Below are 27,676 nucleotides of genomic sequence, written 5' to 3' on the forward strand. Positions count from 1 at the left end.
GTGATACAGGGATTGCACTCATTTGGTAAAGGAACCGGTAGGTATTGTTGTTTTTGTAGGTTATTGGAGCCTTTTTTGTAATGGTTGTATATCAGGATATAAGCTGATTACTGGATATTATTGAATACAGTTTTAATGTTTAACTTTGCATGTTTTCCTCCTTTTCCCGTAACCGTCTACAATATTTACTTGATAAATATTGTCTTTGTGTTGGCAACAGGTTAGAATGCTGTGTGTCGAAATGATTAGCACTAATTCTCTGCTATAAATATCGTTACTGAGATAAAATCATTATATGGTTGAAGAATTAGGTAGTGATCGCATTAACTTCCTTCATTATGAAATTTCAGGTAAGTTTAAACTTACTACTTTCATTTAAAGCGACACTGTTGGTAACGAACCACTTCAATTAAGTAAAGTGGTTAGGGTGCTCCAGGTAGTCTCCTGATGCCAATGGAGAATGGTTTGACACTGAATTAGGGTCCCCAGATGCTTGTGGCTTTACGACCCCCTTGTAGGATAATTCACACTCCCCATTAGCCATACCAACTCATACCAGTGATGGGATGCAGGGGTAGGTAGAGATCACGCAACTGACACTCTGCCCATCACTGAAGCCCATCACTACTTGAGCTAGGTTGGAAACTTTAGCAAAAGCAGGAGAGAAGGACTGGGCTGCAGCACGTGGGTACCCTTGTTCCATGTTAAACTAGTTGAAAATGGTGGAACAGCAGGATGGCATTAAGGGACTCCAGGCACTCAGTGAAATGAAGTGGTGATGGTGTTTAGAGTGACCCTCTATAAAGCATTATTTTTCAGTTTAGTCTTTTGTTGTTGTAGTTTTTTCGCTTTATTCTATTAATGGTTAGTACCATCATACTTAGTTCATATTCTGTAGATATATACTTTTGAAGAGCTGATTCTCATTATTACCTGAATTAGGGGGGGCTGCTTATATCATTATCAACTGGGCATTTATGTCCACACGAGGGAGTCTGGATCATAGACAACACCCAAGAAGATAAAGTATTATTTCTGATTTGCATTCTTGTTTTTTCTCGTTCTTAGTTTATTTTATGCTAGCATGTTTGTTTGTCCTTAGCCTCCTTGTTCTGGTGAATGATATGGTGAACATACAGCTTAGAATGCAGTGTATCCACCTTTTTAACCTCCCCATATCTTCCAATATTTCATATGGTTAAAGAAGGACACTTTAATTTAGGAGTGGGGGTGTTGCCAGTGGCTGGGCTGTTCTGAGATTTTAGGTGACTTATTAATAACAATTTATGCAACTAAAATGTATTTTAATTCAAAAACAATGTTTACACCAACTTATTTCTAATCACATTTATTGTAGTAATAAGACACAGCATTGGTAGTATTATCGCTGTGGAGCTCCCAGACACATTACTGGGAGTATTATCGCTGTGGAGCTCTGTGATACACAGACACATTACTAGGAGTATTATTGCTGTGGAGCTCTGTTATACACTCAGACACATTACTGGGAGTATTATCGCTGTGGAGCTCTGTTATACACTCAGACACATTACTGGGAGTATTATTGCTGTGGGGCTCCGTTATACACTCAGACACATTACTGGGAGTATTATTACTGTGGAGCTCTGTTACACACTCAGACACATTACTGGGAGTATTATTGCTGTGGAGTTCTGTTATACACTCAGGCCCATTACTGGGAGTATTATTACTGCGGAGCTCTGTTATACACTCAGACACATTACTGGGAGTATTATTGCCGTAGAGCTCTGTTATACACTCAGACACATTACTGGGAGTATTATTGCTGTGGAGCTCTGTTATACATTCAGACACATTACTGGGAGTATTATTGCCGTGGAGCTCTGTTATACACTCAGACACATTACTGGAAGTATTATTGCTGTGGAGCTCTGTTATACACACAGGCACATTACTGGGAGTATTATTACTGTGGAGTTCTGTTATACACTCAGACACATTACTGGGAATATTATTGCTGTGGAGCTCTGTTATACACTCAGACACATTACTGGGAGTATTATTGCTGTGGAGCTCTGTTATACACTCACACACATTACTGGGAGTATTTTTGCTGTGGAGCTCTGTTATACACTCAGACACATTACTGGGAGTAGTATTACTGTGGAGCTCTGTTATACACAGACACATTACTGGGAGTATTATTACTGTGGAGCTCTGTAATACACAGACACATTACTGGGAGTATTATTACTGTGGAGCTCTGTAATACACAGACACATTACTGGGAGTATTATTGCTGTGGAGCTCTGTTATACACAGACACATTACTGGGAGTATTATTACTGTGGAGCTCTGTTATACACTCAGACACATTACTGGGAGTATTATTACTGTGGAGCTCTGTTATACACACTAACCATATGGAGCTCCAATAAAATATGGACAATAGGATAGAAAAGATGCACATAGAGATTTGAGTCCAAAACAGGGACTGTCCCTCCTAATATGGACACTTGGGAGGTATGCCTCCTCAAATAAAGTCTTATCAGTACTTGTGAGGCCATTATGCATCTGTTTGCTGTTGCAATAGTCACCAACTGAACTTGCTCTAATAAGGGGCAGTAACACAGTGCAAATGTGGGATCTTACAGTAAGGGCACACGTCTGTGAAACTCATCATGGGGGGGGGGGGGGGGGGGGAGTGCGAAAACAGCAAAAATGTAAATGTAACCGGCGGTTTGGCAGAGATTGGTGACAAAACAGTTAAATAAACAGCTCTCTCTGTTCAGAAGCATTGCTTGTTGGCCCTTAATTCAATAAGCTGTTGCACAGTCTGAAGGTCTCATTTTAATAAGTCCAATGTTTGGAATTAATATCAGGATTAGTGAACGCACATTGAGTTTCGAATACCTGCACAATGTTTAGTCAGATAAAAGAGTGATAGAGATGGTTCACATAAGGCAAGCCAGGAGATGCCGTAAATGATACATTTCTTTAAATATTGCATTGGCAGAATCATTCCTGATATATAATATGTATGGAGCCACTAAAAAAGACAGTGGGAAAGTATGGTGGAACAAAAGGAATGTAAGATCTCCATTATTAACCGTTTGAAATAGTATGTATGTATATTTTTTTTTTGTGCTCGGAATTTAAAATGTAATGGATAGTGTCTGAGATTAAAGTTGGTTGTGGCGTGCCGAAACCAACGTCCGAGTGGGCCTGTAAATAAAAGAGGGCCCGCCAAGGAGAATTGTATATTCTAAGGGTGCTAGTGGGTGGGGAACACTTTAACGCGAACGTCAGAGGTGAGTAGGGGCTGGGAGTTTAAGTAGGGGACTTACTCCTCCCACAAATTCAGGCCTGATGGCCTTTCTACTTGTGCTCGGAATTTAATATGTAATGGATAGTGTCTTAGATGAAAGTTGGTTGTGGTGTTCCGAAACCAACATCCGAGTGGGCCTGTAAATAAAAGAGGGTAAAGAGAAGTTCGAGAAAAACACACTTTATTGCATTTATTACATAACTAAATTCCTGAAGGCTTGGTGGAGCTCTCTTTCCGGTTGTGGAATGCACGTATTGTATATGGAGGATTTCCAACGACCCAGTCTCTTGATTATGTGGACCAGGGTGTTTGTACTAGAAGCTGATGAAGCGGCTCCTATGTGGAAGGAGTGCCCGGAGAACTAAGTCTGGTTGTAACCCAGTTTTTTCTATAAGGTTCTAACATGTGTGGTGAATTTTGCTGTGGTGAGTGGGTGCCCTTGTAGTTGTAAGAGCGGTGAGTCTGGTAGGTGCGTGTTATGAGTTGACCGTAGGTGGTCTAGTGCCTTAACCGGACACCAAGCATTATCTGTTGGAAATAGGGGAAAGATAGTGGGGTGTAGTGAATGATTAGTTTTGGTAGATGGGATCGTGAGAACGTAGTAATCCTCTACTTTTGTGAGGTTTTAAGGCTGTGTGTGATATCTCCTTGACAAACAATGGTAAATTCCCTAGGTCTTAGGAACCCGTAAAAAGCTAAATAGATAGCAGACTTGATCACCAGGTTTGTGTTGGGATCAAATGGTGATCCGTCAAGGAGATTGCTAAGTAATCTAAAGATAGGCCCATCTATCGGTAGTCTGGTGGTGATAAGTGGAATGGAAACTTTAGAGATCCCCTTTAAGATTTTCTTGATGGGGTATGATGACAAAAAGGGGATGTTGTTAGGGAAATTTGTGAGGCTGTGATGCTGCACCCCCGTGAGGTATAATTTAATTGTATTGTGGGAAAGTTTTAAATGTAAGTGGCAAAAGGAGGCAAAAGCCACCATAGTTTGGGTAGAAAAATCACCTTGTAATCCGAATTCAGCTGTGAATTTATTGAAAACGGTAAGTGCCCTACTGTAGGTGATAGTGGTGTTAGGTGATAGTGTGGTGGAATCTCGGTAAAAATAAATTTAGTAGGCCGAGATTACCACGTGACATGTGTACGTGCATATGCTGACGTATCGATCAGTTGGTTGCACGAGGCAAGATACGATCAGTAGTGTACGGAGCATGTGCAAGAATACCGGATGTAGTATTCCCCCTCCTCCATTGTGCTGGACAAGCCATGCGGTCAAGCAGGAAGTTAATTCTTATTTGTATTGATTGGTCAAGAGAATGTGCGGGTGGAGCTTAATATGGGAGGAGTTATGTGCCTATATAAGGAGCCTGCACTATTGTCCGGGACTCAGAACTTGTGGTATTTTGGTGACGCTAGTCCCTCTGAGTCCCGATCGGTGATCCAATAAAGAATCTCTTCCTTCCTGAAGAAACCTGTGTCCATCTCTCTGTGCTTCGCTTCCGTCAGTTTCTCCGGTATCATTTGGTGCATTGGCCGGGAAGCTCATCGTTCAACGGTAGCTGAGAGGCAGAGGCGTGAGACGGTCTATCTTTGCCCACGTTCTCTACGGCTGCACCCCTGAACTTCTGCGTGGACCTCCCTTCGTCTCGGCGCCACTGGTCTGTTGTCCAGGAGATCATCGGCCTCTACGTGAGAAGTGCTGGGGTGTCCCCGTCGATGAGTGTGAACTCAGGTTCAGGAACGAGGAGGTAAGACAACTGCTGTTTTAGACGGCAGAACCCACTAGGGGTATACCGATTGTGCGGTAGGCCCAAAGGGGTTTAAATCTGTGTATCTGCCCCCTCTGTCGGAGGGAAGGAGCGAAGGCGCACCGCTCGATCGAACGTTCTTTAGTCAGACCGTTTGATTTTGTTAGTCAGGCGGGGCTCTGGTGTAAATAGCCCTAGCCGGACACCGGTGTCTTGTCTAGACTAGCGTTCTAGGGTGTATATTTTGTTCGCTAGGTCGGAGGGACCGGGAGACTAAGCGGCGTCTGTGTAAATTCGGTTCGCTAGCTCTCATCCTATCTGGGCTAAGTGGGAAGGCGTGTAAATTTGGAACCCACTAGACTTTTGATAGTTATCGACTAAGAGGCGTCTGTGTAAATTCGGTCCTCTAGCTCGCTATATGTGGTGCTTGGGCAGTGTGGCTAACCAAAACGTATGTAGATTGTTTTTAGGTAGTCCATCAAGGTACTGGCCAATAGTTTAGTTGGGAATTGTAAATGTGTTAACGATTGTTTAGTAAAGTGTATATCTTGTTAGATAGCGCGAGCTCAGCCGTCTAGCGAGAGTGTTAATAGTGTGTTGCTGTATTATAGTGCACGGTACCATAACCCTGTATATTTACTGACACTGTATATAAGTACTAATCATTGTCGTCCATTGCATGTTTAACACCATAACCACTAATAATTGTATTGTGACCTTAACTTGTGCTTTGACCTATGCTAACCGTACTGTAACCGCTATTTGTAAAAGACGATGTTACTGGGGTGTGTTATAGACGGGTAATTCGTATATAGAGAATTATAGCGTGGGTGACTGTATAGTTACGCCAAAGGGCATAATATTGATTATCTAGTGACTGGTGTAACAGCTGTGTGTGTACGGGAATTCCTTGAGTGTTTATTGTGTTATTGTATACGTTTCACTTGGTAATTGTACCACGTGGTGCTGTTGCCAGAGGAAACGGGTGTGACTGTTGAATAGTACGCGTGTATAGTATTCGTTGTCGACGACGTTCCATTGTTAAGTATGGGTGCGTCGCAGTCAACGATTCCGGATCCCTTAGGTTGTATGGTGAAGAATTTTAAAAAGGGATTCAAAACTTGTGATTTTGGGGTTAAAATGTCTCCTGTACGTTTGGTCACTTTGTGTACTAGGGAGTGGCCTACTTTGGTTGCGGCATGGCCGCCACGTGGCAGTTTGGATCCAACTCTGGTACAGCGCTTACACGTGGCTGTATCGGGTAGGCCTGAACTTTACGGCCAGTTTCCTTATATTGATTGTTGGAGACAGGCCGTAAATGACTCGCCAAAATGGCTCCAGACATGCCACGAGGAGCAGTGTCGCCTCATGGTAGCTAGGACTTGTTTGTCCACTAGGACTGGTGTTAGGCCCATTTTGGACACGCCCCCTGAGTCCGAGATCCCTTTGCCGCCCCCTTACTTTCCGTTAAGAGGAAGTGACGCAAATGCAGGAAGTCCTGCAACCCTCCCCTCATTACCCTCATCCACTTCCGCTTCCTCCTCCAGTACAGGATCCACCCCCCCTCGTACTAAATCTCCCCTTCCGGAATCAGAACCAACCCCCATAAAACCCGAATATCCTGATTTGGCGCCACTTCAGACTTCCGGTCAAGCTTCATCTAGCTCGGCTCGAAGTGTTTTATTTACAACTTTTTCCCAAAACCAAGCTCCCACATCCCCATACCCTATTTCTCCCCGACTGGAACCTATGACTGACGCCCCTCCACGTAGCCCCATACAGACCCGACAGTTGACCGGTGCCCAACAATTAAAACACTATCAGATGCCTCTTCGTCTGAATCCTGGGCCAGCCTATATCGATGCCGCAGGCCAAATGGCACATGCTGACCCAGTCTTTGTATATGTCCCATTCACGACAACCGATCTCTTAAATTGGAAGACCCACAATTCCTCGTTTACTGAGAAACCACAAGCTATGACTGATCTGTTCACCTCAATAGTACAGACACATAACCCGACATGGGCTGATTGCCAGCAGTTATTAATGACTTTATTCAACAATGAGGAAAGGACAAGAATTAATCAAGCAGCCATTAAAGCACTAGAGGATAAAGCCCGTACTTTAAACCAAGCCAATCCATCAGCATGGGCCGCAACACATTATCCCAACACCGATCCCGATTGGAATGTAAATGGTGCTGATATGGTTCAACTCAGAGCCCATAGAGACGCTATAATTGCTGGCATGAAAGCCGGAGGAAAGAAAGCCATTAACATGTCGAAGACAGTTGAGGTGATTCAGAAAAGTGATGAAGGGCCCAGTGTCTTTTATGACCGATTATTGGAGGCATACCGCTTGTATACCCCCTTTAATCCGGAAGACGCAGATAATTCCCGAATGGTGAACTCCGCCTTTGTCAGCCAAGCTTATGGAGATATTAAGCGCAAGCTACAAAAGTTAGAAGGGTTTGCAGGTATGTCCATCACCCAACTAATGGAGGTAGCGAATAAGGTATACATGAATAGGGAAACAGAAAGTAAGAAAGAGGAAGAGCGCAAGATGCGTAGAAAGGCAGACATGCTAGCGGTAGCGATCGCAGGCGTAGATAGACGGGGCCCAGATAGAGGCGATAGTAGATGGAATGAGGAACCTTTAAGTAGAAATCAGTGCGCATACTGTAGGGAAGAAGGGCATTGGAGAAATGAGTGTCCTCGAAGAGAACAGTGTGAGAGAGACAGACCTAGGACAGGTTATGGAAACTTTAGAGGCAGAGCGAGAGGTAGAGGAGGCCCCGGAGGGAGTAATGGTAATAGAGGAAGTGTTAGGGAAGATAGATATATCCCAGCAGCGCAAAGGTCCCGCGATAGAGAAGGCAGGGACTTTGTAGGATTGGCTGACACAGTCATGGAGGACTATTGATACCGACCGGGCTCCATCCCCCTTGGTCGAGCGGAGCCTATGGTCGATGTATCAATAGGGGGAAAAAGGAGTGCGTTCATGATCGACACTGGTGCTGAACATTCAGTGGTGACTAATCTAGTTGCTCCTCCATCTGGAAGGACTATTACTGTAATAGGAGCAACTGGAAGAAGTGCTGAAAAACTGGTTCTTAAAAGTCGACTCTGTACATTGGGAGGCCACGTAGTAAAACATCAATTCCTTTATATGCCTGAATGTCCAGTCCAATTGCTGGGACGTGATATGCTATCAAAATTACAAGCGCAGATTACGTTCCTACCAAATGGAACAACATCCTTAAAGTTTAATGGACCTTCAGGTATCATGACATTATCCGTACCAAAGGAAGAAGAGTGGCGACTTTATACAGCGTTGACTAGCCAAAACCCTAGGAGTGATGAGACATTATTCAACATACCAGGAGTTTGGGCAGAGAACAACCCACCAGGACTGGCCCGCAATATTCCACCTATAAAAATTGAACTAAAACTTGGGGTTTATCCAGTGAGCCTAAGACAATACCACATCCCGCAGAAGGCTAAGAAGAACATCCAATCTTATCTGGATAAGTTCATACGGTATGGTATCCTAAAATTCTGTACTTCCCCCTGGAACACCCCATTGCTGCCTGTTCAAAAGCCCGGTACAGATGAGTATCGACCTGTGCAGGACTTGAGAGCAGTCAATGATGTGGTTGTTAGTATACATCCAGTTGTACCCAATCCATATAACCTGCTTGCTTTAATTCCGGGCGGGGCTACTTACTTTACAGTCTTAGACCTCAAAGATGCCTTCTTTTGCCTCCGAATTGCCGCAGAAAGTCAATGTATTTTCGCTTTCCAATGGGAGAACGCTGTAACGGGCTCAAAACGCCAAATGACTTGGACAAGACTGCCCCAAGGGTTTAAAAATTCACCTAGCCTATTTGGTTCAGCCCTAAGTCAAGATCTACTGGATTTCGAGTCCATCCCAGGAGAGTGTGTATTGTTACAATATGTAGATGACTTGTTGATAGCAGCAGTTACAAAAGAAATCTGTCAGCGAGCAACGCACGATCTACTACACATTCTCTGGAAGGCAGGATACAAGGTGTCTAGAAAGAAGGCTCAGTTGTGTTTGCCAACCTTCAAATATCTGGGATTCCATATCTCTGAAGGTCAAAGAATTATGGGGCCAGAGAGAAAAGAAGCTGTGTGCCAAATACCGATACCCAAGAATAGAAGACAAGTGCGAGAATTCTTGGGGGCAGCAGGCTTCTGTAGGATATGGATTCCCAGCTACGCGATACTGGCAAAACCTCTGTACGCAGCTATCAAAGGTACAGAGCACGACCCCTTCTTATGGACCCAAGAACAGCAAACGGCATTTGAAGATGTGAAGAAGGCTTTGATGAGTGCCCCAGCATTAGGTCTACCTGATCAGACACGACCATTCTACTTATATGTACACGAGCAAAGAAGAATGGCTGTGGGAGTATTGACACAGTACTTGGGATCATGGCAAAGACCTGTTGCCTACATGTCTAAGCAATTGGATGCAGTGGCCAGCGGACTTCCACCTTGTCTGAGAGCCGTAGCTGCAGCCGCCCTGCTAGTAGCTGAAGCCGATAAACTCACTCTGGGTCAAGAACTTTATGTACGAGTCCCACATGCAGTACAGACGTTGTTGGATTACAAAGGAAATCATTGGTTTAGTAACAGCCGTATGACCAAGTATCAAGCAATGTTGTGTGAAAACCCCAGAGTGCATTTAGAGACTGTAAACACCTTAAATCCAGCTACCCTTTTGCCACAACCTACTGAAAGTCAACATGATTGTTTGGAAGTAATGGATTAAGTATTCTCAAGTAGACCAGATCTTCGTGATTTTCCCATCCAGAACCCCGATGTTCAATATTATACCGACGGCAGTAGTTATGTGAAAGAAGGGATCCGCTATGCAGGATATGCAGTGACAACAATAGACAAGGTGATAGAAGCTCGGCCACTGGCGAAAGGAACATCAGCACAAAAGGCAGAATTGATAGCACTGACACGAGCGTTACAATTGGCTGAAGGTTTAAGAGTGAACATCTACACGGACTCCAAATATGCGTTTTTAACCACTCATGCCCACGGAGCTTTGTATAAAGAAAGAGGACTATTGAATTCAGAAGGCAAAGAAATCAAATACGCAGCTGAAATCCTACAACTATTGGAAGCAGTGTGGGAGCCGAAAGAAGTCGGTATCATACATTGTCGAGCGCATCTGAGAGGAGATGGTGATGTAACCAAGGGAAATCGGATGGCAGACAGTGCAGCTAAGCGTGCTGCTGAATCAGGAAGACAGGAGTATGTGGGGCATATAGCTGCTCTTATACCAACTCCACTGTTCCAATGGACTCCAGTTTATACAGCTCAAGAAGAGGAGTGGTTAAAGACTGAACCAGGAAAGTATTTGGAGAACAAGTGGTATCAGCTAGAAGATGGAAGAATAGTCATACCAGCATCACTAGCGGTAGAAATTGTCCAAAATTATCACAACGGGACACATTCTGGGAGAGACAGCACTGAAGAATCTCTCAGAAAACATTTCTACATACCAAGATTGTCCAACTTGACTCAGGCCATTGTACAAAGATGTGTAACGTGTGCTAAAAATAATGCAAGACAAGGACCAGTAAAGCCACCAGGAGTCCAGTTTATGGGGGGACTCCCCATGTCCGATTTACAAATTGACTTTACAGTGATGCCTAAATCGGGTGGACATCGTTACCTGCTGGTAATTGTGTGCACCTATTCAGGCTGGGTAGAAGCATGTCCTACTCGTACAGAGAAAGCAGGAGAAGTTGTGAGATTCCTGCTACGAGAAATAATACCCCGATATGGACTACCCTGTTCTATAGGATCGGACAATGGTCCAGCTTTTGTTCATCAGTGCCTACAACAACTGACTCATATGCTTGGTATAAAGTGGAGGCTTCATACAGCATATAGACCCCAGAGTTCTGGTAAGGTAGAGAGAATGAATAGAACTATTAAGAACCAGTTGGCTAAAATGTGTCAGGAAACCCAACTTAAGTGGAACGTTCTCTTACCCATAGCTTTATTGCGAATCCGCAGTACCCCTACCAGAAGGATGGGCCTCTCTCCTTTTGAAATCATGTATGGGCGACCACCTCCCGTACTTGGTAACTTAAGGGGGGACTTCAGTCAGTTGGGAGAAGGAATTACCCGGCAGCAGGTTGTAGAGTTGGGTAAGACTATGGAGGAGGTACAGAAATGGGTACAAGATAGATTACCTGTGAATATTTATCCCCCTGTTCATAGTTATCATCCAGGAGATCAAGTGTGGATTAAAGAGTGGAATAATGTACCGTTAGGGCCCAAGTGGAGAGGTCCTTATGTTGTTCTTTTGTCTACCCCTACAGCGATAAAAGTAGCCGAAGTGACTCCGTGGATACATCACTCCAGGGTTAAACCAGCAGCAGTCGATTCTTGGCAAGTTACAGCAGATCCAGAGAATCCCTGCAAGATCCGGTTAAAACGCACTACTCAGTCGGAGTAACGAGGAACTATTGTGGATTACAAATTTTATTGTTACAGGGATTTGGTGAAGTGAGTGTTTTTAGACGGCCATAATAAAGCCTGTCCGCTTACCGACATATAGTGTATAAGCCAGGGAAAGTCTCGAAGGGACTCCTGTGAAGACGAGCAGAACTCCATTCCCTGCAGCCCTTACATCCTGGAAGCTGAGGTGCCTTCGCACGGACGAAGACTGAGGATGACGGCGAAAGATGTGTTGATGATAGTGTTTATTTATGTGTGTTTTTATATTCAGGAAGGTAGAGGTACCGACACTCCTAGCTGTGAGGTATGCATTAAGACTACAAGAACAGGTAATCATATTTCCCAAACCCTAATTTGGCATTCACAATACGAGTGTAAAGGAGATGTATCGAGATGTAGATACCTAAATATAGACTATAGTGTGTGCCATTTAGGAGTAGGAGAACCTAAGTGCTTCAGTCCGGAGTATCAACCCCGTACAGTTTGGTTGACTCTCAGGAATGGAGATCCTCAGGGGACCCTAATTAATAAGACGGTGTTAGAATCCGTACATTCTTCGGGTGTTCTGCTATTTGATGCGTGTAAAGCGATATCGAGTGGTAGAAAGCCGTGGAATGTATGTGGGGATCTTAGATGGGAGAGGACGTATGGGTCTAATGATAAATATATTTGTCCCAGTAGTAAAAATAAATATGTGAGTCCTAGATGCCCAAATAAAGACTATAACTTTTGCCCATATTGGTCTTGTGTGGGGTGGGCGACTTGGGGACAGACAGTAGACAAAGACATGATAGTGACTAAGTTGCCTACCAGCCCATATTGTAAGTCTATGGAATGTAATCCCATCCATATACTTATAAATAACCCCGATAAGTTCTTAGACAAATATGGCAATTTATTTGGGTTTCAGATATACGGGACGGGTTTAGATCCTGGGACAGTATTGTTTATAGGGATAGAGACTGATACGGTATCCTCCCAAACTCATCAAGTATACCATTCCTTTTATGAAAGGAGGTAATGTCCGGTTCTGAGGCAGTTGACCAACTAATATCTACACAAGCCGATTATCATATGAGTGTTAGAGGTAAATCTGAGTGGAGATTAAAGACCTCCATCATAGGATATGTTTGCATAGCAAGGAAAGGAATAATGTATAATACTTCTGTAGAAGAATTAACTTGTCTAGGGCAAAAAGCTTATGATGATGATACAAAGAATACAACTTGGTGGTCGGCTTCGAATGTCTCAGAACCATCTAACCCGTTTGCTAGATACGCCAATTTAAAGGATGTGTGGTTTGATTTATCCATCACATCTACCTGGAGAGCCCCAGCAAATTTGTACTGGATCTGTGGTAAGAAAGCCTATTCGGAGTTGCCACAGGACTGGGAAGGGGCATGTGTGTTGGGTATGCTCAAACCATCCTTCTTCTTGTTACCGATTGAAACAGGTGAGACTTTAGGTGTTAAAGTGTATGATGTGAATCATAGGAAGAAAAGGGGACCCATAGAGATAGGCGCCTGGGAAGATGATAAATGGCCTCCCCAGCGTATCATAGATTATTATGGGCCAGCCACATGGGCAGAGGATGGTACCTTTGGTTATAGAACCCCTATTTATATGCTCAACCGTATTATAAGATTACAGGCGGTGGTTGAGATTATTACTAACGAAACATCACAAGCGCTCAATCTTCTAGCGAAGCATAACACCAGGATGAGGACAGCAGTCTACCAAAATAGATTAGCCTTGGATTACCTTTTGGCAGTAGAGGGAGGTGTATGTGGGAAGTTTAACCTGAGCAATTGCTGTCTTCAAATAGATGACGAAGGGCAAGCAATAGCTGAGCTTACTAGCCATATGGTTAAACTAGCGCATGTGCCTACTCAGGTATGGAAAGGGTATAATCCAAGTAGTTGGTTTGGTAGCTGGTATGAGTGGTTTGGAGGGCTTAAGGCAGTGGTAGGTGGAGTCCTACTGATTTTAATGTTGTGTCTACTCCTGCCGTGTCTTATACCCTTAGTAGTTAGGTCTGTGCAAAGCCTGATAGAAAATATAGCAGAGAGGAAGGCTGCTGCACAGATAATGGCGATTTATAAGTATAAGGCTCTAGATCAGGGAGAACCAATGCAGGAAGATGAGTGTTGAAGATTCACATCATAAGATAAGTCTGGTCTGGTTCAAGGTAACTTGCGGTGTATGCAAACCAAGGTTAAGTGATGCCTCAAGTAATTGTGAAATATCAAGAGGCATCAAAGGGGGGAATGTGGTGGAATCTCGGTAAAAATAAATTTAGTAGGCCGAGATTACCACGTGGCATGTGTACGTGCATATGCTGACGTATCGATCAGTTGGTTGCACGAGGCAAGATACGATCAGTAGTGTACGGAGCATGTGCAAGAATACCGGATGTAGTATTCCCCCTCCTCCATTGTGCTGGACAAGCCATGCGGTCAAGCAGGAAGTTAATTCTTATTTGTATTGATTGGTCAAGAGAATGTGCGGGTGGAGCTTAATATGGGAGGAGTTATGTGCCTATATAAGGAGCCTGCACTATTGTCCGGGACTCAGAACTTGTGGTATTTTGGTGACGCTAGTCCCTCTGAGTCCCGATCGGTGATCCAATAAAGAATCTCTTCCTTCCTGAAGAAACCTGTGTCCATCTCTCTGTGCTTCGCTTCCGTCAGTTTCTCCGGTATCAATAGTGCTTGGTGCCGTGTTGTGGATACCCGGGATGTGAAAGCAAATTAAGTGGAACTGGACGGTTGCTGCCAGCCAGGTCAGCTTGCGAATCAGCCACATGATGGTAAGGGAGGAAGAGTGCCCCTTGTTAATGATATTGCAAGCTGACGAGTTGTCGCAATAGCATTTTACTGCCTTGCCGGACCAGATGACCCCATTGTGGCCACCACAATGGGGTAAATTTCAAATAGGGCTCTCTGAAACCTGGCAAGGCATCAGTCTCAGCGGGCCAGTGACCCCTAAACCAGTGATTACCGAATATAGCTGCGAAACCCGTGTTGGCTGCAGCGTCAGTGTGAATGCAGGGTGAGGAGTGAATGCAGGGTAGAGAGGGGGAATAAACATGGAGATACCGTTCTATTTAGTCAAAAACTTCCCCCAGGTCAGCTTTGGCGTGCTGGTCCAACGCAATTGGGCAGGCATCTGGTACCCCGTGAAGCAGACAAAGAAGCCTGGATACAAAAGACCTTCCCTGCGGAATGATGCGCATCGCGAAATTCAGGGACCCCAATAAGGACTGAAGTTCCTTCCTGGTGCAGACATCATTCCGCAGGAACATGTCTATCTCCCCTCTCAAGCGGACCAGTTTGTCGGGGGAAAGTACCAGAGTCCAGCTCTATCCCCAAGAAAGTAAGTTTAGTAGTGGGGCCAATCGTTTTAGAGGGAGACAAAGGTACCCCGAGAGTGGAGAAAAGTGCTAAGGATATCAGTGGGTGTGCGTGTGCTCGGTTCTATTATGAGGAAGTCATCCAAATAATGAATGATGGCGTGACACCTGGGAATGTTCAGAAGCAGCCAGCATAGAGTTTCTGTGAAAATATGAAACAGTTTAGGGCTGCTTCTGGACCCGAAAGTGAGTTGCGTGGAAAAATAGTACCTGTTTCGCAAAGTGATGGGTGCATGGGCAGTAATTTGAATGCATTGGTTATGTCTGTTTTGCTAAGCCAAGTGTTGCTACCAGTTGAAATGATGGTTTGTATAGCCGTCAATTTTTACGTACTGTAGTGAGAATTCATCTGCGGCAATGAGTGCGTTAATGCTGGGAACAAAAGAAGAGTGCGGTGCTGATAAATCAATAATCATGCGCTTTTTTTTTTTTGAGTATTTGTGCACAGCTATGCCAATGGGATTAGTGCGCCAGGAGGAAAACGGTGAGGAGCTAAGGGGCTGATCATGAAACCTTGTGCTATTTCTGTGGAAAGGAGAGCGTCTGTGGTCTCTGGGTCTAGGCAGGCTGATAGGAGATTGGGACATTCCAGCGTGCCTGAGGGAATGGCTTCGAGACCCGTGAGAAAGCCCTGGGTGAACCTTGTTAACAAATATTCCACCAGATGTCTACTTGGATGAGTTTTCAAGTAAAAAAACAAGTTGTCAATATTAATGTCGGTTAGACAACCTGGCCGGAAACATGGTCTTAGTGTGTGCCCTGAAACAGAGAGCAGATGTGCAACAATCTACAGGCGCTGAAGCTGTAGGAGATGGGCCTACCCAGTTTATCCCGCTGAGCACCCTCATGTTTATTGTGAGGAGTGGAAGTGGATTGAGGGGTGGGAGTGGGGGTGGATGGATCAGCCACAGAAGGGCACAAATCAGCCAAGTGAGTTGAAGTATTACATATGGCACAAGACAGGGGCCTGAGACCAGCGAAGTGGCGACAGAATAATTCTGTATCCATCTGACACCAGTTAATTCTTATGTTAAATTGTTTCAGATGTGTCGCCGCTTTTTCGCTGATGTCGATTTATGATTGTCATAAAAAGATGAGCCCCAGTACTTGACGCCCAAATCCACCACTTTATGGAGATAGAGGTCCAGTTCCTCTCTCCTGTGGGGATATACCGAGCAGATGACATCACAGTATATCCCGAAAGCCAAAATGAAATTGGGAATAGATAATTTTTTGTTGAGCCTAGGGTCTTTGGTTTTAATAACCACCGAAATATCCCCAAAGTTATAAGCCCTGTTCTACAGCACATCTTGGGAGGCTATAAGCAATGACACCAGACACACATCCTTCCCATCCAGGATTTCTTTCCTAATGGAGTCTTGGACGGAGTGAGCTAGTGACACAAAAGGAGACGTATCTGAGGCAGGAGCTGAAGGGGGAAGTATAGGGTCGCGTGTTGGTGCCATAGGTACTGCCGGGGTGAGGGCTGAGAGGTCAGGAAGGTTACCTGGGGAGGCGATGGCACTCTCCACCTTGCTTAACCTGCTGTTCAAGGTCTGCAGGTTGGCCAGGATTGCCGCAAGGGTGTCCTGGGTGTCTGTACCAGCGCCAGACGATTGACCTTGAGAGCTAGGGTCTGGCCTAGGCTCAGGGGCCTGGTTGGTCAAAAGTCTGTAGAGTTCTGCCTTATGAGCCGTAGCAGGAAAGGGGATGCCCCTAAGCCTAAGTTCGGTCATAATTTTTGGAGTAGTCCATGCTCTCAAAGACGTAGGGGTAGAAGGGGCGAAAGATTCACCTGGAGACTCGGGTCTGATAGGCGTGAATGGTATCTCATCGGTAGGCAACTAGTCAATGGGAGCTGTATCTTGAGACATTCTAGAAATGAATTAATGAATTGGATTTAGTAGGGACGTAAGAGAAAATTAAACAAAAGGGTGGGGGGAGGCAGGGGGGGGTTCCTCAGGTGAACTGGACTGTAAAGCCATTGCTGAAGCGAAAAACGTAACTTTGACTAGTGACAGATGAGGCCCTACTAATGCCAAGTGGCGATGAGAGGATCTATGATTTGGCCGAAGGTAAGTACATTGCCACACATGTGGTGGCGGGATGTTGGCCTCACGATGACATTTAAGAAATTCAAAACGTGTGGCTGTGGAAAGTGATGCCCTGACTACGGCCCTGTAGAAGAGCGAATGAGGCTTTTAACTATGATTTGGACGTGGGACGTGTTGAGGTGGGAGATGGCCTTGTGGGGCCTGTAAATGCCTTGGTGAGCTGTGTCTGGAGCCCAGACCCTGTGAGCCAGTTCACGTACCATCTATGGGATAAAATGGCAAATTATTTAATGGGTGGATACTAACCTTGAAAGTGGTTATACCCAGGAACTTTAACCTTCGAGTATTTTTAGAAGAGAGGCACAGCAGCTGGTGATATCGTAGAAGAAGCCTGAGGGTTTGAGACAGATGTAGATCGTGTGAGCGTGGCGTATGAGCGCAACATGAGTTCCTGGGGGTCTGAACGAGTGATACGAGACAGAGTGACAAGTGTAGAGTGAAGGCTGCCTGAGGCCTTGACAAAACAGAAACTGAAGTGAAATAAATACTATACCTGGATTAAAGGACAAGAACCAGGGTTTATTGCAATTTAGAAGAGGCACAGCGGTTGGTGATATCATAGAAGAAACCTAAGGGTTTGAGACAGATGACAGATGTAGATCTGTGTGAGCGTGACGTATGAGCGCAGCGTGAGTTCCTGGGGGATCTGAACGAATGATTTGATACAGAGTGACAAGTGTAAAGTGAAGGCTGCCTGAGGCCTTAACAAAACAGAAACTGAAGTAAAATAAATACTATACCTGGATTCAAGGAAAAGAACCAGTTTTTTTGCAATTTAGCCGTAATATATGACAAAATGGGCGATCTGTGGAGATCAAAGACATTTTTTTTAACAGAGCTAATATTAACTTGCACATAAAGGAATGGTATATTGTGTAATTAGTAATTTCACGGTAACATCCAAGTAAGTAACATTGTAGCTGCTGTTTAGGCAGGCAAGCTACATGTAATACATAAAAACAGCCAATACCATAAAAACCACTAGGTGTCGACTGACAAGAGAAACAATAATAGAAAGCATGAATGAGCGTTTACAACCAGTAGCAATATGCCGTGCACACTATAGTGAATTATGGCATATTTTACATACACAGTATAGTAGCATAGCCTCTGCTATAACAGCAGAGGCTAACCCAATGCAGATAAACATGCCCCTATTTACAAGATTATCGTTTTGACCAAGGTTTGACCGAGGGTATTAACATACAGCGAACCTACGAGTCCGTGGGGGGGTGGAGTGCAATCACAGTCTGCTTAAACTAATAACACACAAAGAATGAAATGTTGCCATGTTTTTTATTGAACACACAATGTAAACATTCACAGTGCAGGTGGAAAAAGTATGTGAACCCCTAGAGACATCTCCAAGAGCTAATTGGAGTAAGATGTCAGCCAACTGGAGTCCAATCAATGAGATGAGATTGGAGGTGTTGGTTACAGCTGCCCTATAAAAAACACACACCAGTTCTGGGTTTGCTTTTAACAAGAAGCATTGCCTGATGTGAATGATGCCTTGCACAAAAGAGCTCTCAGAAGACCTACGATTAACCCCGTAAGGACACATGACATGTGTGACATGTCATGATTCCCTTTTATTGCAGAAGTTTGGTCCTTAAGGGGTTAAGAATTGTTGACATGCATAAAGCTGGAAAGAGTTATAAAAGTATCTCCAAAAGCCTTGCTGTTCATCAGTCCACGGTAAGACAAATTGTCTATAAATGGAGAAAGTTCAGCAGTGCTGCTACTCTCCCTAGGAGTGGCTGTCTTGTAAAGATGACTAGAAGAGCACAGCGCAGACTGCTCAATGAGGTGAAGAAGAATCCTAGAGTGTCAGCTAAAGACTTACAAAAGTCACTGGCAAATGCTAACAACCCTGTTAGCGAATCTACAATACATAAAACATTAAACAAGAATGGATTTCATGGGAGGATACCACAGAGGAAAACACTGCTATCCAAACAAAACATTGCTGCACGTTTACAGTTTGCACAAGAGCACCTGGATGTTCCACAGCAGTACTGGCAAAATATTCTGTGGACAGATGAAACCAAAGTTGAGTTGTTTGGAAGAAACACACAACACTATGTGTGGCGAAAAAGAGGCACAGCACACCAACATCAAAACCTCATCCCAACTGTGAAGTATGGTGGTGGGGGCATTATGGTTTGGGGCTGCTTTGCTGCGTCAGGGCCTGGACGGATTGCTATCATCGAAGGAAAAATCAATTCCCAAGTTTATCAAGACATTTTGCAGGAGAACTTAAGGCCATCTGTCTACCAGCTGAAGCTCAACAGAAGATGGGTGTTTCAACAGGACAATGACCCAAAGCATAGAAGTAAATCAACAACAGAATGGCTTAAACAGAAGAAAATACGCCTTCTGAAGTGGCCCAGTCAGAGTCCTGACCTCAACCCGATTAAGATGCTGTGGCATGACCTCAAGAAAGCGATTAACACCAGACATCCCAAGAATATTGCTGAACTGAAACGTTCTGTAAAGAGGAATGGTCAAGAATTACTCCTGACCGTTGTGCACGTCTGATCTGCAACTACAGGACATGTTTGGTTGAAGTTATTGCTGCCAAAGGAGGTTCAACCAGTTATTAAATCCAAGGGTTCACATACTTTTTCCACCTGCACTGTGAATGTTTACATGGTGTGTTCAATAAAAAATGGCAACATGTCATTCTTTGTGTTTTATTAGTTTAAGCAGACTGTGATTGTCTATTGTTGTGATGATGATCAGATCACATTTTATGACCAATTTGTGCAGAAATCCATATCATTCCAAAGGGTTCACATACTTTTTCTTGCAACTGTGTATATATATATATATATATATATATATATATATATATCACTCAAAGGTGTGACAAAAGCAATTTTGCCACTGGTTTTTGGAGAGTACTAATGGCCATCCTTTTGCCCAAAGACTATGGGCCCTGCAAAAAGACATACTAAAAAGTCACTTCCAGGGGAAAATGTACCTCTTTCCTATGCTATTGTTTCTCCAGCAGGGTGTTGGCCCAGGGACACTGCCAGACCAGTTGAAACTGGCTGCCTTGTCCCTCCTCAGTCTCCTATCAGCCCTTGCTATTGTTCAACCCCATGGCAATCCAACTGTATTCGTGAGAGCTGAGCACTTTTCAGACATATTGAGCGCTCAGATCCAAGCTATCTGGGGATATGTTGCACACATAGGTTAAACATTGTATTATATGAGTTATGTATTTTTATGTGGTTTTTGTAACAGTTTTTGATTTATATTTTGTGAACCTGAGATATTTAAGTTACCACAGCAACTTAAGTCAATTATCTCCAGGATAGAGGAGAAGATAGACCGGCCACACATCCTAAATTTGTGGAACTGTTTTGGGCATGAAAGCCATGCTTGCGGTCGGTCAAAAGAGACTTCCAGAAAACCTTTCAACCCCTGCTCTGATCTGGGTGATTTTTAGATATGTTGCTCACCGAGAACACAGGGCTATCCAGGGATATATTTGTGGGGATATGTGGTGTTTTGGGGAAAATGTGTGTTTTCTCCCTGTGGTTAATTGAGTTAGTCCATTGTGTTTGTTAATTGTATCAGACAGAGGGGAGAGTTTGTGTACATCATCTGCGAGTGTCTATTGATTGGCTTTGTAACTTTGTGTCCTGTTCTCCACAAGGTCCACATGGGCGGTAACCTTGTGGGAGAACTTGTATAAAAGAGACAATAAACCCTCAGTTCATTCTAATCTGCTTAACCCTCAATACGTAGCCTTGTATCGTTATTGTAGGAACTGCTATAATCACACTGGGGATTGCCATACTTTGTATACTCCCCAGGGCTCTAATCACTTTTAAGCTCTTTTAAGAGCTGTTCCTGATACACTCGCCTGGAGGAGAGATCTCCCCCACACGGTCCTGGATGTCAGAGGTTGATCCAGGGTGGAAGGAAGACGGTGAAACTCCCGTTAAGCTATGGCGGTTGTGGAGTCTGCGGTGGTTGTGGTGTCTGGTGCGGTGCTTATGGTCCTCAGCGTCCGTCAACAGAGGTGCCCAGTCAGGGAGCCAGGTGATCTGTTGCAAAAAGGATTTTCAAAAATAAAGTCGTGAATGTTTGGAATTCACATTGAACAACAATTATTTTCGCTTTGAGAAATCCTTCTACCTACAGCAAACCGGCAAGGCGATGGGATCGGCCACAGCTCTGAATTACGCTAATTGCTACATGTATTCATATGAGCAACAATACATACGATCAAAATATCAACCTAATCTCTTACGTCTTAGATATGTGGATGACATTCTTATGCAATGGTCAGACCCACCTTCATCATTGTACACAATGATCAACAATTTGAATATTGCTCCCCTGTTCACCTAAGCCTCACCAGTAATACTAACAAGATACAATTTTTGGATGTAGAGATATACCGCATACATAATTCCATCGGATACATTTTATACAAAAAATCTTCAGTAACACCCTCCTACCCGACAGCTCTGATGAAATCTCTTCCCATCTCTCAATTTCTCAGAGTATTCAGGAACAATTCAGATCCCCACAACACCAAAGCTCAAATCATACCTATTATACAAGCCTTCTTGACAAGAGGTTACTCCAAACATACATTGGAACATTCTTAACAAAGAGCGCTTGAAATATATAAAACCTTCTACCAGGGTTGGACCCTCTTCATCTGACGTGCCTAAGATCACAGTACCATTTTTCTATCACACAGTAAGCAACAAAATTTCAACCATCATGAAATCAAAAGAGATGGGATCTTTTATCCTCTGACCATACGCTACACCCTGTTTTTTTTTTTTAAACCTCCTTGTATTGCTTTTAGCCGATACATAAATCTGAGAGATATTCTTGTCATTCAGGGAAACGACATCTCATCAAACACCACATTACCTGTTTAACTGATCGTGTAGTATACATGATATCCTATCCATTACGTGGGGAAAACCGATCTCACCCTACGTGACAGTATACGTGGGCATCGATCAGGGATTATGACAGATTTTAGAGTTTGCAAAACAGACAAACCAGTCGCCAAACACTTCTTAGAGGCACAGCCTCGTCTTCCAACACTCAAATTCATGGCCATCGACCACATTCCCCCTCTCTCCTTAATTTGTGTTCACTTCATCCAGGAAATGTGTATAGGATATATATCCTACAATATACTCTTGCAGTTAAATCATGGTCAAACAGATAGATTAACCTGTGTGTGTGTAATATATATATATATATATATATATATATATATATATATATATATATATATAGTTTTTGGCTTAATTACCATGCCATCCTTTTCCACATATAGTATCACTTTATGCTTTTTTTTCCCCATTTTATTCATTGTTTCGGCTATAATATATGCTTGTTAGCATTTATAGGGGTATGATACAACGATGTATATAGACCATTATTTTCTTATGTCACTTCTCTCTCCAAACAGGTTTTTCCACATTTTTGGGGGGCGTCAGAGCCATTCACTTTGTTCGTTGTCTTTAGACTCCTCTTTTCAACATATTCCTCTTTTCCTCACACTTCTCGGCTCTCCAATCTTTACACTTCATCCATCACGGTTCGGTTGAGTTTTCTACTTCTTTGGTCGATTACTTCTTACAGATCTACAGGGTCTCACTTGCTTATCTTCATACCTTTTCATGAACATACTTCATTCTCCTTTGGGTTTTATAATATTTTAGTAATTAGAGATATCTCTCTCTCTAACTATACACGTATTACACTTTTTGTACCGTGTCACCATGGTTACTAGACACGACCATGGCCACATCTAGGCACGTACATCACGTCATTATGAACACGTCCTTCATGGATGCGCGGTCATTCTCACCAGTCCACACAGCGTCTGAGCACGGATTGAGGGGGGTACACCTGCACTTGGTAAATGATTACCTTTTTTTATGCTTTATACCTTATATAAACACTCTGTTATGTGTATGCACATCTTGATAAAGTCCTTTGGGTCGAAACATTGATTGCTTCATACAACACAACTTTATTCTATATTTCTACGCTGTGCAGCACCGAGGTCTATTGAATTGATGCTACATTAAAAAGGTAGTGTGCCAGATCCTCCGGTTTATTTATATATATTTATTTTACTTTTTTTTTTTTTTTAAAGGCTGCTGTCCATCTTTCATGTTCTCTCATCATTTCTTTCCTGCCCACTCTCCTTCTCGTCCATTGCTCCATCCAACTGCCCTTCCCCCTCTCTCTCATTATTCTATCATTCATCCTTTATTGCCCCTTAGTGTTCTTTTACCTTCTATTACTCTCTAAAAAATGGATGAATTGATGTTTTTGAATGATCTCTGACAACTACACACATGCACAAACAAGCACTCACCCACATGCACAGACACACCCCACATTAAGACAGATTATTTGGATACTTTTCATTTAGTTACATCAGTTTTGAGCAAAACAAAATCTGTATTATTGTCATATTTACATCTGAAGCAAAATTGCCTTTTTATCGGTGACAAAATGCTGTACTTTATTATCCCAGTTAATTCCCCTGTGTTCAGTAAACAAATCTACCGAACACTGACCAACCTCTGGCTAATTGAACTTCAAAGAAACCACAGACTTAAGTGCTCTCCCTGTGTGCCCACCGTTCGTATAACCGAACAACACATGCTGGAGAAAACGGCGGCCATCTTGTCGTATGAACGCAGGTAGCAGGGCTTGGTCGTTGAGTGTCTGGAGCTATAAGTCGGACACTCAACCTCTTGAACACCAGTGATTTTACACGAATGCCTGCTTCTTTTCTCGACATGACAAGAGGGCACTGTTTGGTAGGATTGTTCGCACGAACTAGGGGAACCGTTCAACATTATCGGTTCTGAACTCCCGAAGTGACCAACCAGTGCCACTATTTCTCTGGAACTAATTTGGGCAGATGCCATGTGGCGATTCGGCTGTGTTTGTGGGATCTGATAGCTATTTGGACAACTTTGGCACAACAGGATATCCAGGGATATAATGCTTGTGGGTGTGTGTGTGTGTGTGTGTATATATATATATATATATTATGTGTATTTTTTATATTTTATGTTTTCTACTTTGTAAGTCTAGTGCCTGGGAGATAATTAGTTTAAGCAAAGTACACAAAATTATCTCCCAGACACAGAGACTCTGGGGCGTGTTGTGGGAGTGTTTGGGGCGTGTTTTACTATACTATGCTACGCCTGCTGGGGGTCTGTGTATATAAGTGGCCCATTTAAACGGAATAAAACATTCCAGTTTTCAGTCTCAACTGATGTTTGGGTATGTGAATGACAAACCAATTGATTTATTCTCACAACCAGCTTGATTTACGGGAGAGTACGAACCAGCGTACTATGTGACGGGCTAGAATCACTAAGCCTCTAGCATTTCAGGAGTGTGCGAACAAACGTACTTAACGAATAGTTTAATCAGAACCTCCTTTAATTGTTATTTTTATAAGTTTTATAAGTAAATAGGGATGTAAAATAATTTTTCTAATTCCAGGTGCAGAAGCTGCCCATTCTTTTCCTCTTGCTGTGTTACTGGAGCTTGGCGCCGACCGTGAGTGGATTTACACCCGATCAGTTAAATAGGATAACAGATTATGTCCGCACAAGCTATAAGTAAGGTTTGCTTCAAATGAAATGAAAATGTAAGCATTAATGCAGTGATGAAACAGCAGTAGAGGTTTTGGGAAAATCAATTAGGCACTTCAGTACTTATAACAGCTATTAGAGCATACAATCTATGAGTGTTATGTAGATAAATATCAGTAGTTGTCTTACCCAGGGACAGTATCAGTGATGTAGTAATGGAGGGAAGAGTGCTCCCTCGCGCGCCCGCAGGACCAGCCAGCTGGGTGACACCACTGGACCCCAGGAGATCCCCTCAGCTCTCCCACAGGTAGGGAGGCTGGGGGGGATTAAATAAAAAAAAAACATGTGTGTGTGTGTGTGTGTTAGTGTGTGTGTGTGCTAGTGTTAGAGTGTGTGTGTGTGTGTTAGTGTGTTAGTGTGTCAGTGAGTGTGTTACTGTGTGTGTCTGTTACTGAGTGTGTTTGTGTGTGTCTGTCACTGAGTGTGTATGCATGTCTGTCACTGAGTGTGTATGTATGTCTGTCACTGAGTGTGTGTGTCTGTTCATGAGAGTGTGTGTCTTAAGCACTTAACTTTCTCCAGCGCCGGGTATCTCTCCGCCCCGATCCACCTCTCAGCTACAAATGCGCATGCGTGGCAAGAGCCACGTGCGCATTCAAACCGCCCATAGGAAAGCATTACTCAATGCTTTCCTATGGACGTTCAGCATCTTCTCACTGTGATTTTCACAGTGAGAATTGCAGAAGATCCTCTAGCGGCTGTCAATGAGACAGCCACTAGAGGCTGGATTAACCCTCAGTGAAACATAGCAGTTTCTAATTTACTGCTATGTTTTCAGCTGCAGGGTTAAAACTAGAGAGACCTGGCACCCAGACCACTTCATTGAGCTGATGTGATCTGGGTGTCTGTAGTGGTCCTTTAAGTGTATGTGTTTATGCATGCACAGGCGTACATACCGCGGCCAGGTGCCCGCCGCTATGTGCTGCGGCCCCAGCCCGCGCAGAGGGGGGGGGGGTACGGATCAGTTTTCGCACTGGGGCCCCATGAGTTGTGTGTACGCCACTGGGATTTATTAAATGTGTGTAAGAGGTGTTAAGGCTGTGTGTGATATGTATGCTATGTGATGGCTGTGTGTGATATTTGTAATGGGTGTATTGGCTGCGTGTGTTATATTTATGCATATATTTCACTGGATGTGTGTGATATTTGTGCTGGGTTTATGTGTGTGAGGAGTATTCAATTCCGATAAAAACCATGCATGTAAGCCCATGTGTGAATGCAGGTGTGTATTTTTTGCAGATTCACATGCACACAGTACCACAGTCAGATTAACAAATTTATACAAATACATTGGCAAATACAGCCACATGCACACAGTCCCAGTCACACACAGTTACAAGTATATAGTCACACACACAGGTACAGGCAGACAGTGACACATGCAAACAGGTTGAAGGTACACAGTTAAAGGCAGTCAGACACACACACACACAATTACATGCAGACAGAAACACACAGTTAAAGGCAGAGACATAAGCACACAGTTAAAGGCAGACAGTTACGTTGTGTGAGGGTTAACTCCTCCTCTAGGTCTATTCTGTGTACATCTTATCTATGTGGTTTTAATCTCGGCTATTTCTATTGCAATGCAGTATTGAAGGACAGCACGCCTACGTGATCAAGTTTACTGATGCTGAATGCACAAACATGAATAATGAAAATATAAGGAGAGCTCTTGAAAATGATAAAGTGGCTGACGTTAGCAGTAAACTCAGTGATAATAGTGATATATTTCAAGGAGATCGAATGGTAGCGGCTAAATTATTGCAGAAGAAAGTAAAGAAGAAACTTATAAGAGTTCATGCAGAAAGTCGGCTTCTCTCTGGACCAGTCGAAAATCTACTGAACAAAGCACCCCCTGCTGGATGTGCCATATTTTTCACTCATAACTCACCATGCCATGAACATTGTACCAAGCCCAATGGGCCATATAACATTGTAGACAGGCTTGGCCAGTTTAATAGCATCAATAACAGGGCTTTTGTTTACAGACAGGTATATGACGAGAAACAAATCGAAAACTGCTGTCCTAAGGAGCGCTTGAAATCAATTGATGATAAAATGCCTCTGTATCGCTGTACTAATAACTGCATCGCCTGCTTTACAGCTGCTGGCTTTAATAATGACTGCTTACAGTAATCCGAGGGGTAATTTGTAGACTTTTGCCCAAAAAGTTGTAGCTGTGTCGGACAAGCCAAATTCCTGTTAATCTGCGCCCAAATGAAGCGATCTGTCCGGGATTTACTTGATGGGTCAAAGGCAAATTCCGGACAAATCAGTTAGTTTGGTGTAAATTAACAGGAATTTGATTTGTTGAAGCGGAGATGGATTTGGGCACAAATCTAATAATATCTACTAATATCTACTAATATCTACTAATATCTACTGAAAGGCAAATCATTTCATCCCAGAGAATAAAAGCAAGTTTCAATAGATCTATTGTAGCAGGCTGGCCGGGTCTTGGGTCATAAATAGCAGAAACAGTTCTTTCTTCCAATATGAGGGAAGCCTTATTTAGCAAGCTGGCCCCCATTGAGCCGCAGGAAAACATGAAAACCCAAAATGAACTCCTACTCCACACTGGAGACTAACTAAGCTGACCCCAGTAGTTAAACAAATAAATCCTTGCAAAATACCTTTACTTTCCACACAGTTTCAGCAGTCTTTTTTGACTCACAGTCTCTGTCTCTCTGTCTCTCTGTCTCTCTGCCTCTCTGTCTCTCTGCCTCTCTGCCTCTCTGCCTCTCTGTCTCTCTGTCTCTCTGTCTCTCTGCCTCTCTGCCTCTCTGCCTCTCTGCCTCTCTGCCTCTCTGCCTCTCTGCCTCTCTGCCTCTCTGCCTCTCTGCCTCTCTGCCTCTCTGCCTCTCTGCCTCTCTGCCTCTCTGTCTCTCTGTCTCTCTGT

General features: G+C 43.5%; 1 protein-coding gene across 2 annotated transcripts; it reads left to right on the forward strand.

Annotated features, from left to right (window-relative positions):
• Positions 1 to 242: 242 nt before the first annotated feature.
• Positions 243 to 27,461, forward strand: LOC134585374 (uncharacterized). Of its 2 annotated transcripts, none has more exons than XM_063440777.1 (3): positions 243 to 350; positions 24,623 to 24,770; positions 26,367 to 27,461. In XM_063440777.1, the coding sequence occupies exons 2-3, from the start codon at positions 24,763 to 24,765 to the stop codon at positions 26,911 to 26,913; spliced, it is 555 nt and encodes a 184-aa protein (XP_063296847.1). In that variant the 5' UTR covers positions 243 to 350; positions 24,623 to 24,762; the 3' UTR covers positions 26,914 to 27,461. The 2 variants fall into 2 exon arrangements, with proteins under 2 accessions (XP_063296847.1, XP_063296846.1); XM_063440776.1 differs by having other exon boundaries at positions 24,623 to 24,741.
• The last annotated feature ends 215 nt before the right edge of the window (positions 27,462 to 27,676 follow it).

This window comes from Pelobates fuscus, chromosome 2, assembly GCF_036172605.1.
Source record: "Pelobates fuscus isolate aPelFus1 chromosome 2, aPelFus1.pri, whole genome shotgun sequence".
NCBI lineage: Eukaryota > Metazoa > Chordata > Amphibia > Anura > Pelobatidae > Pelobates > Pelobates fuscus.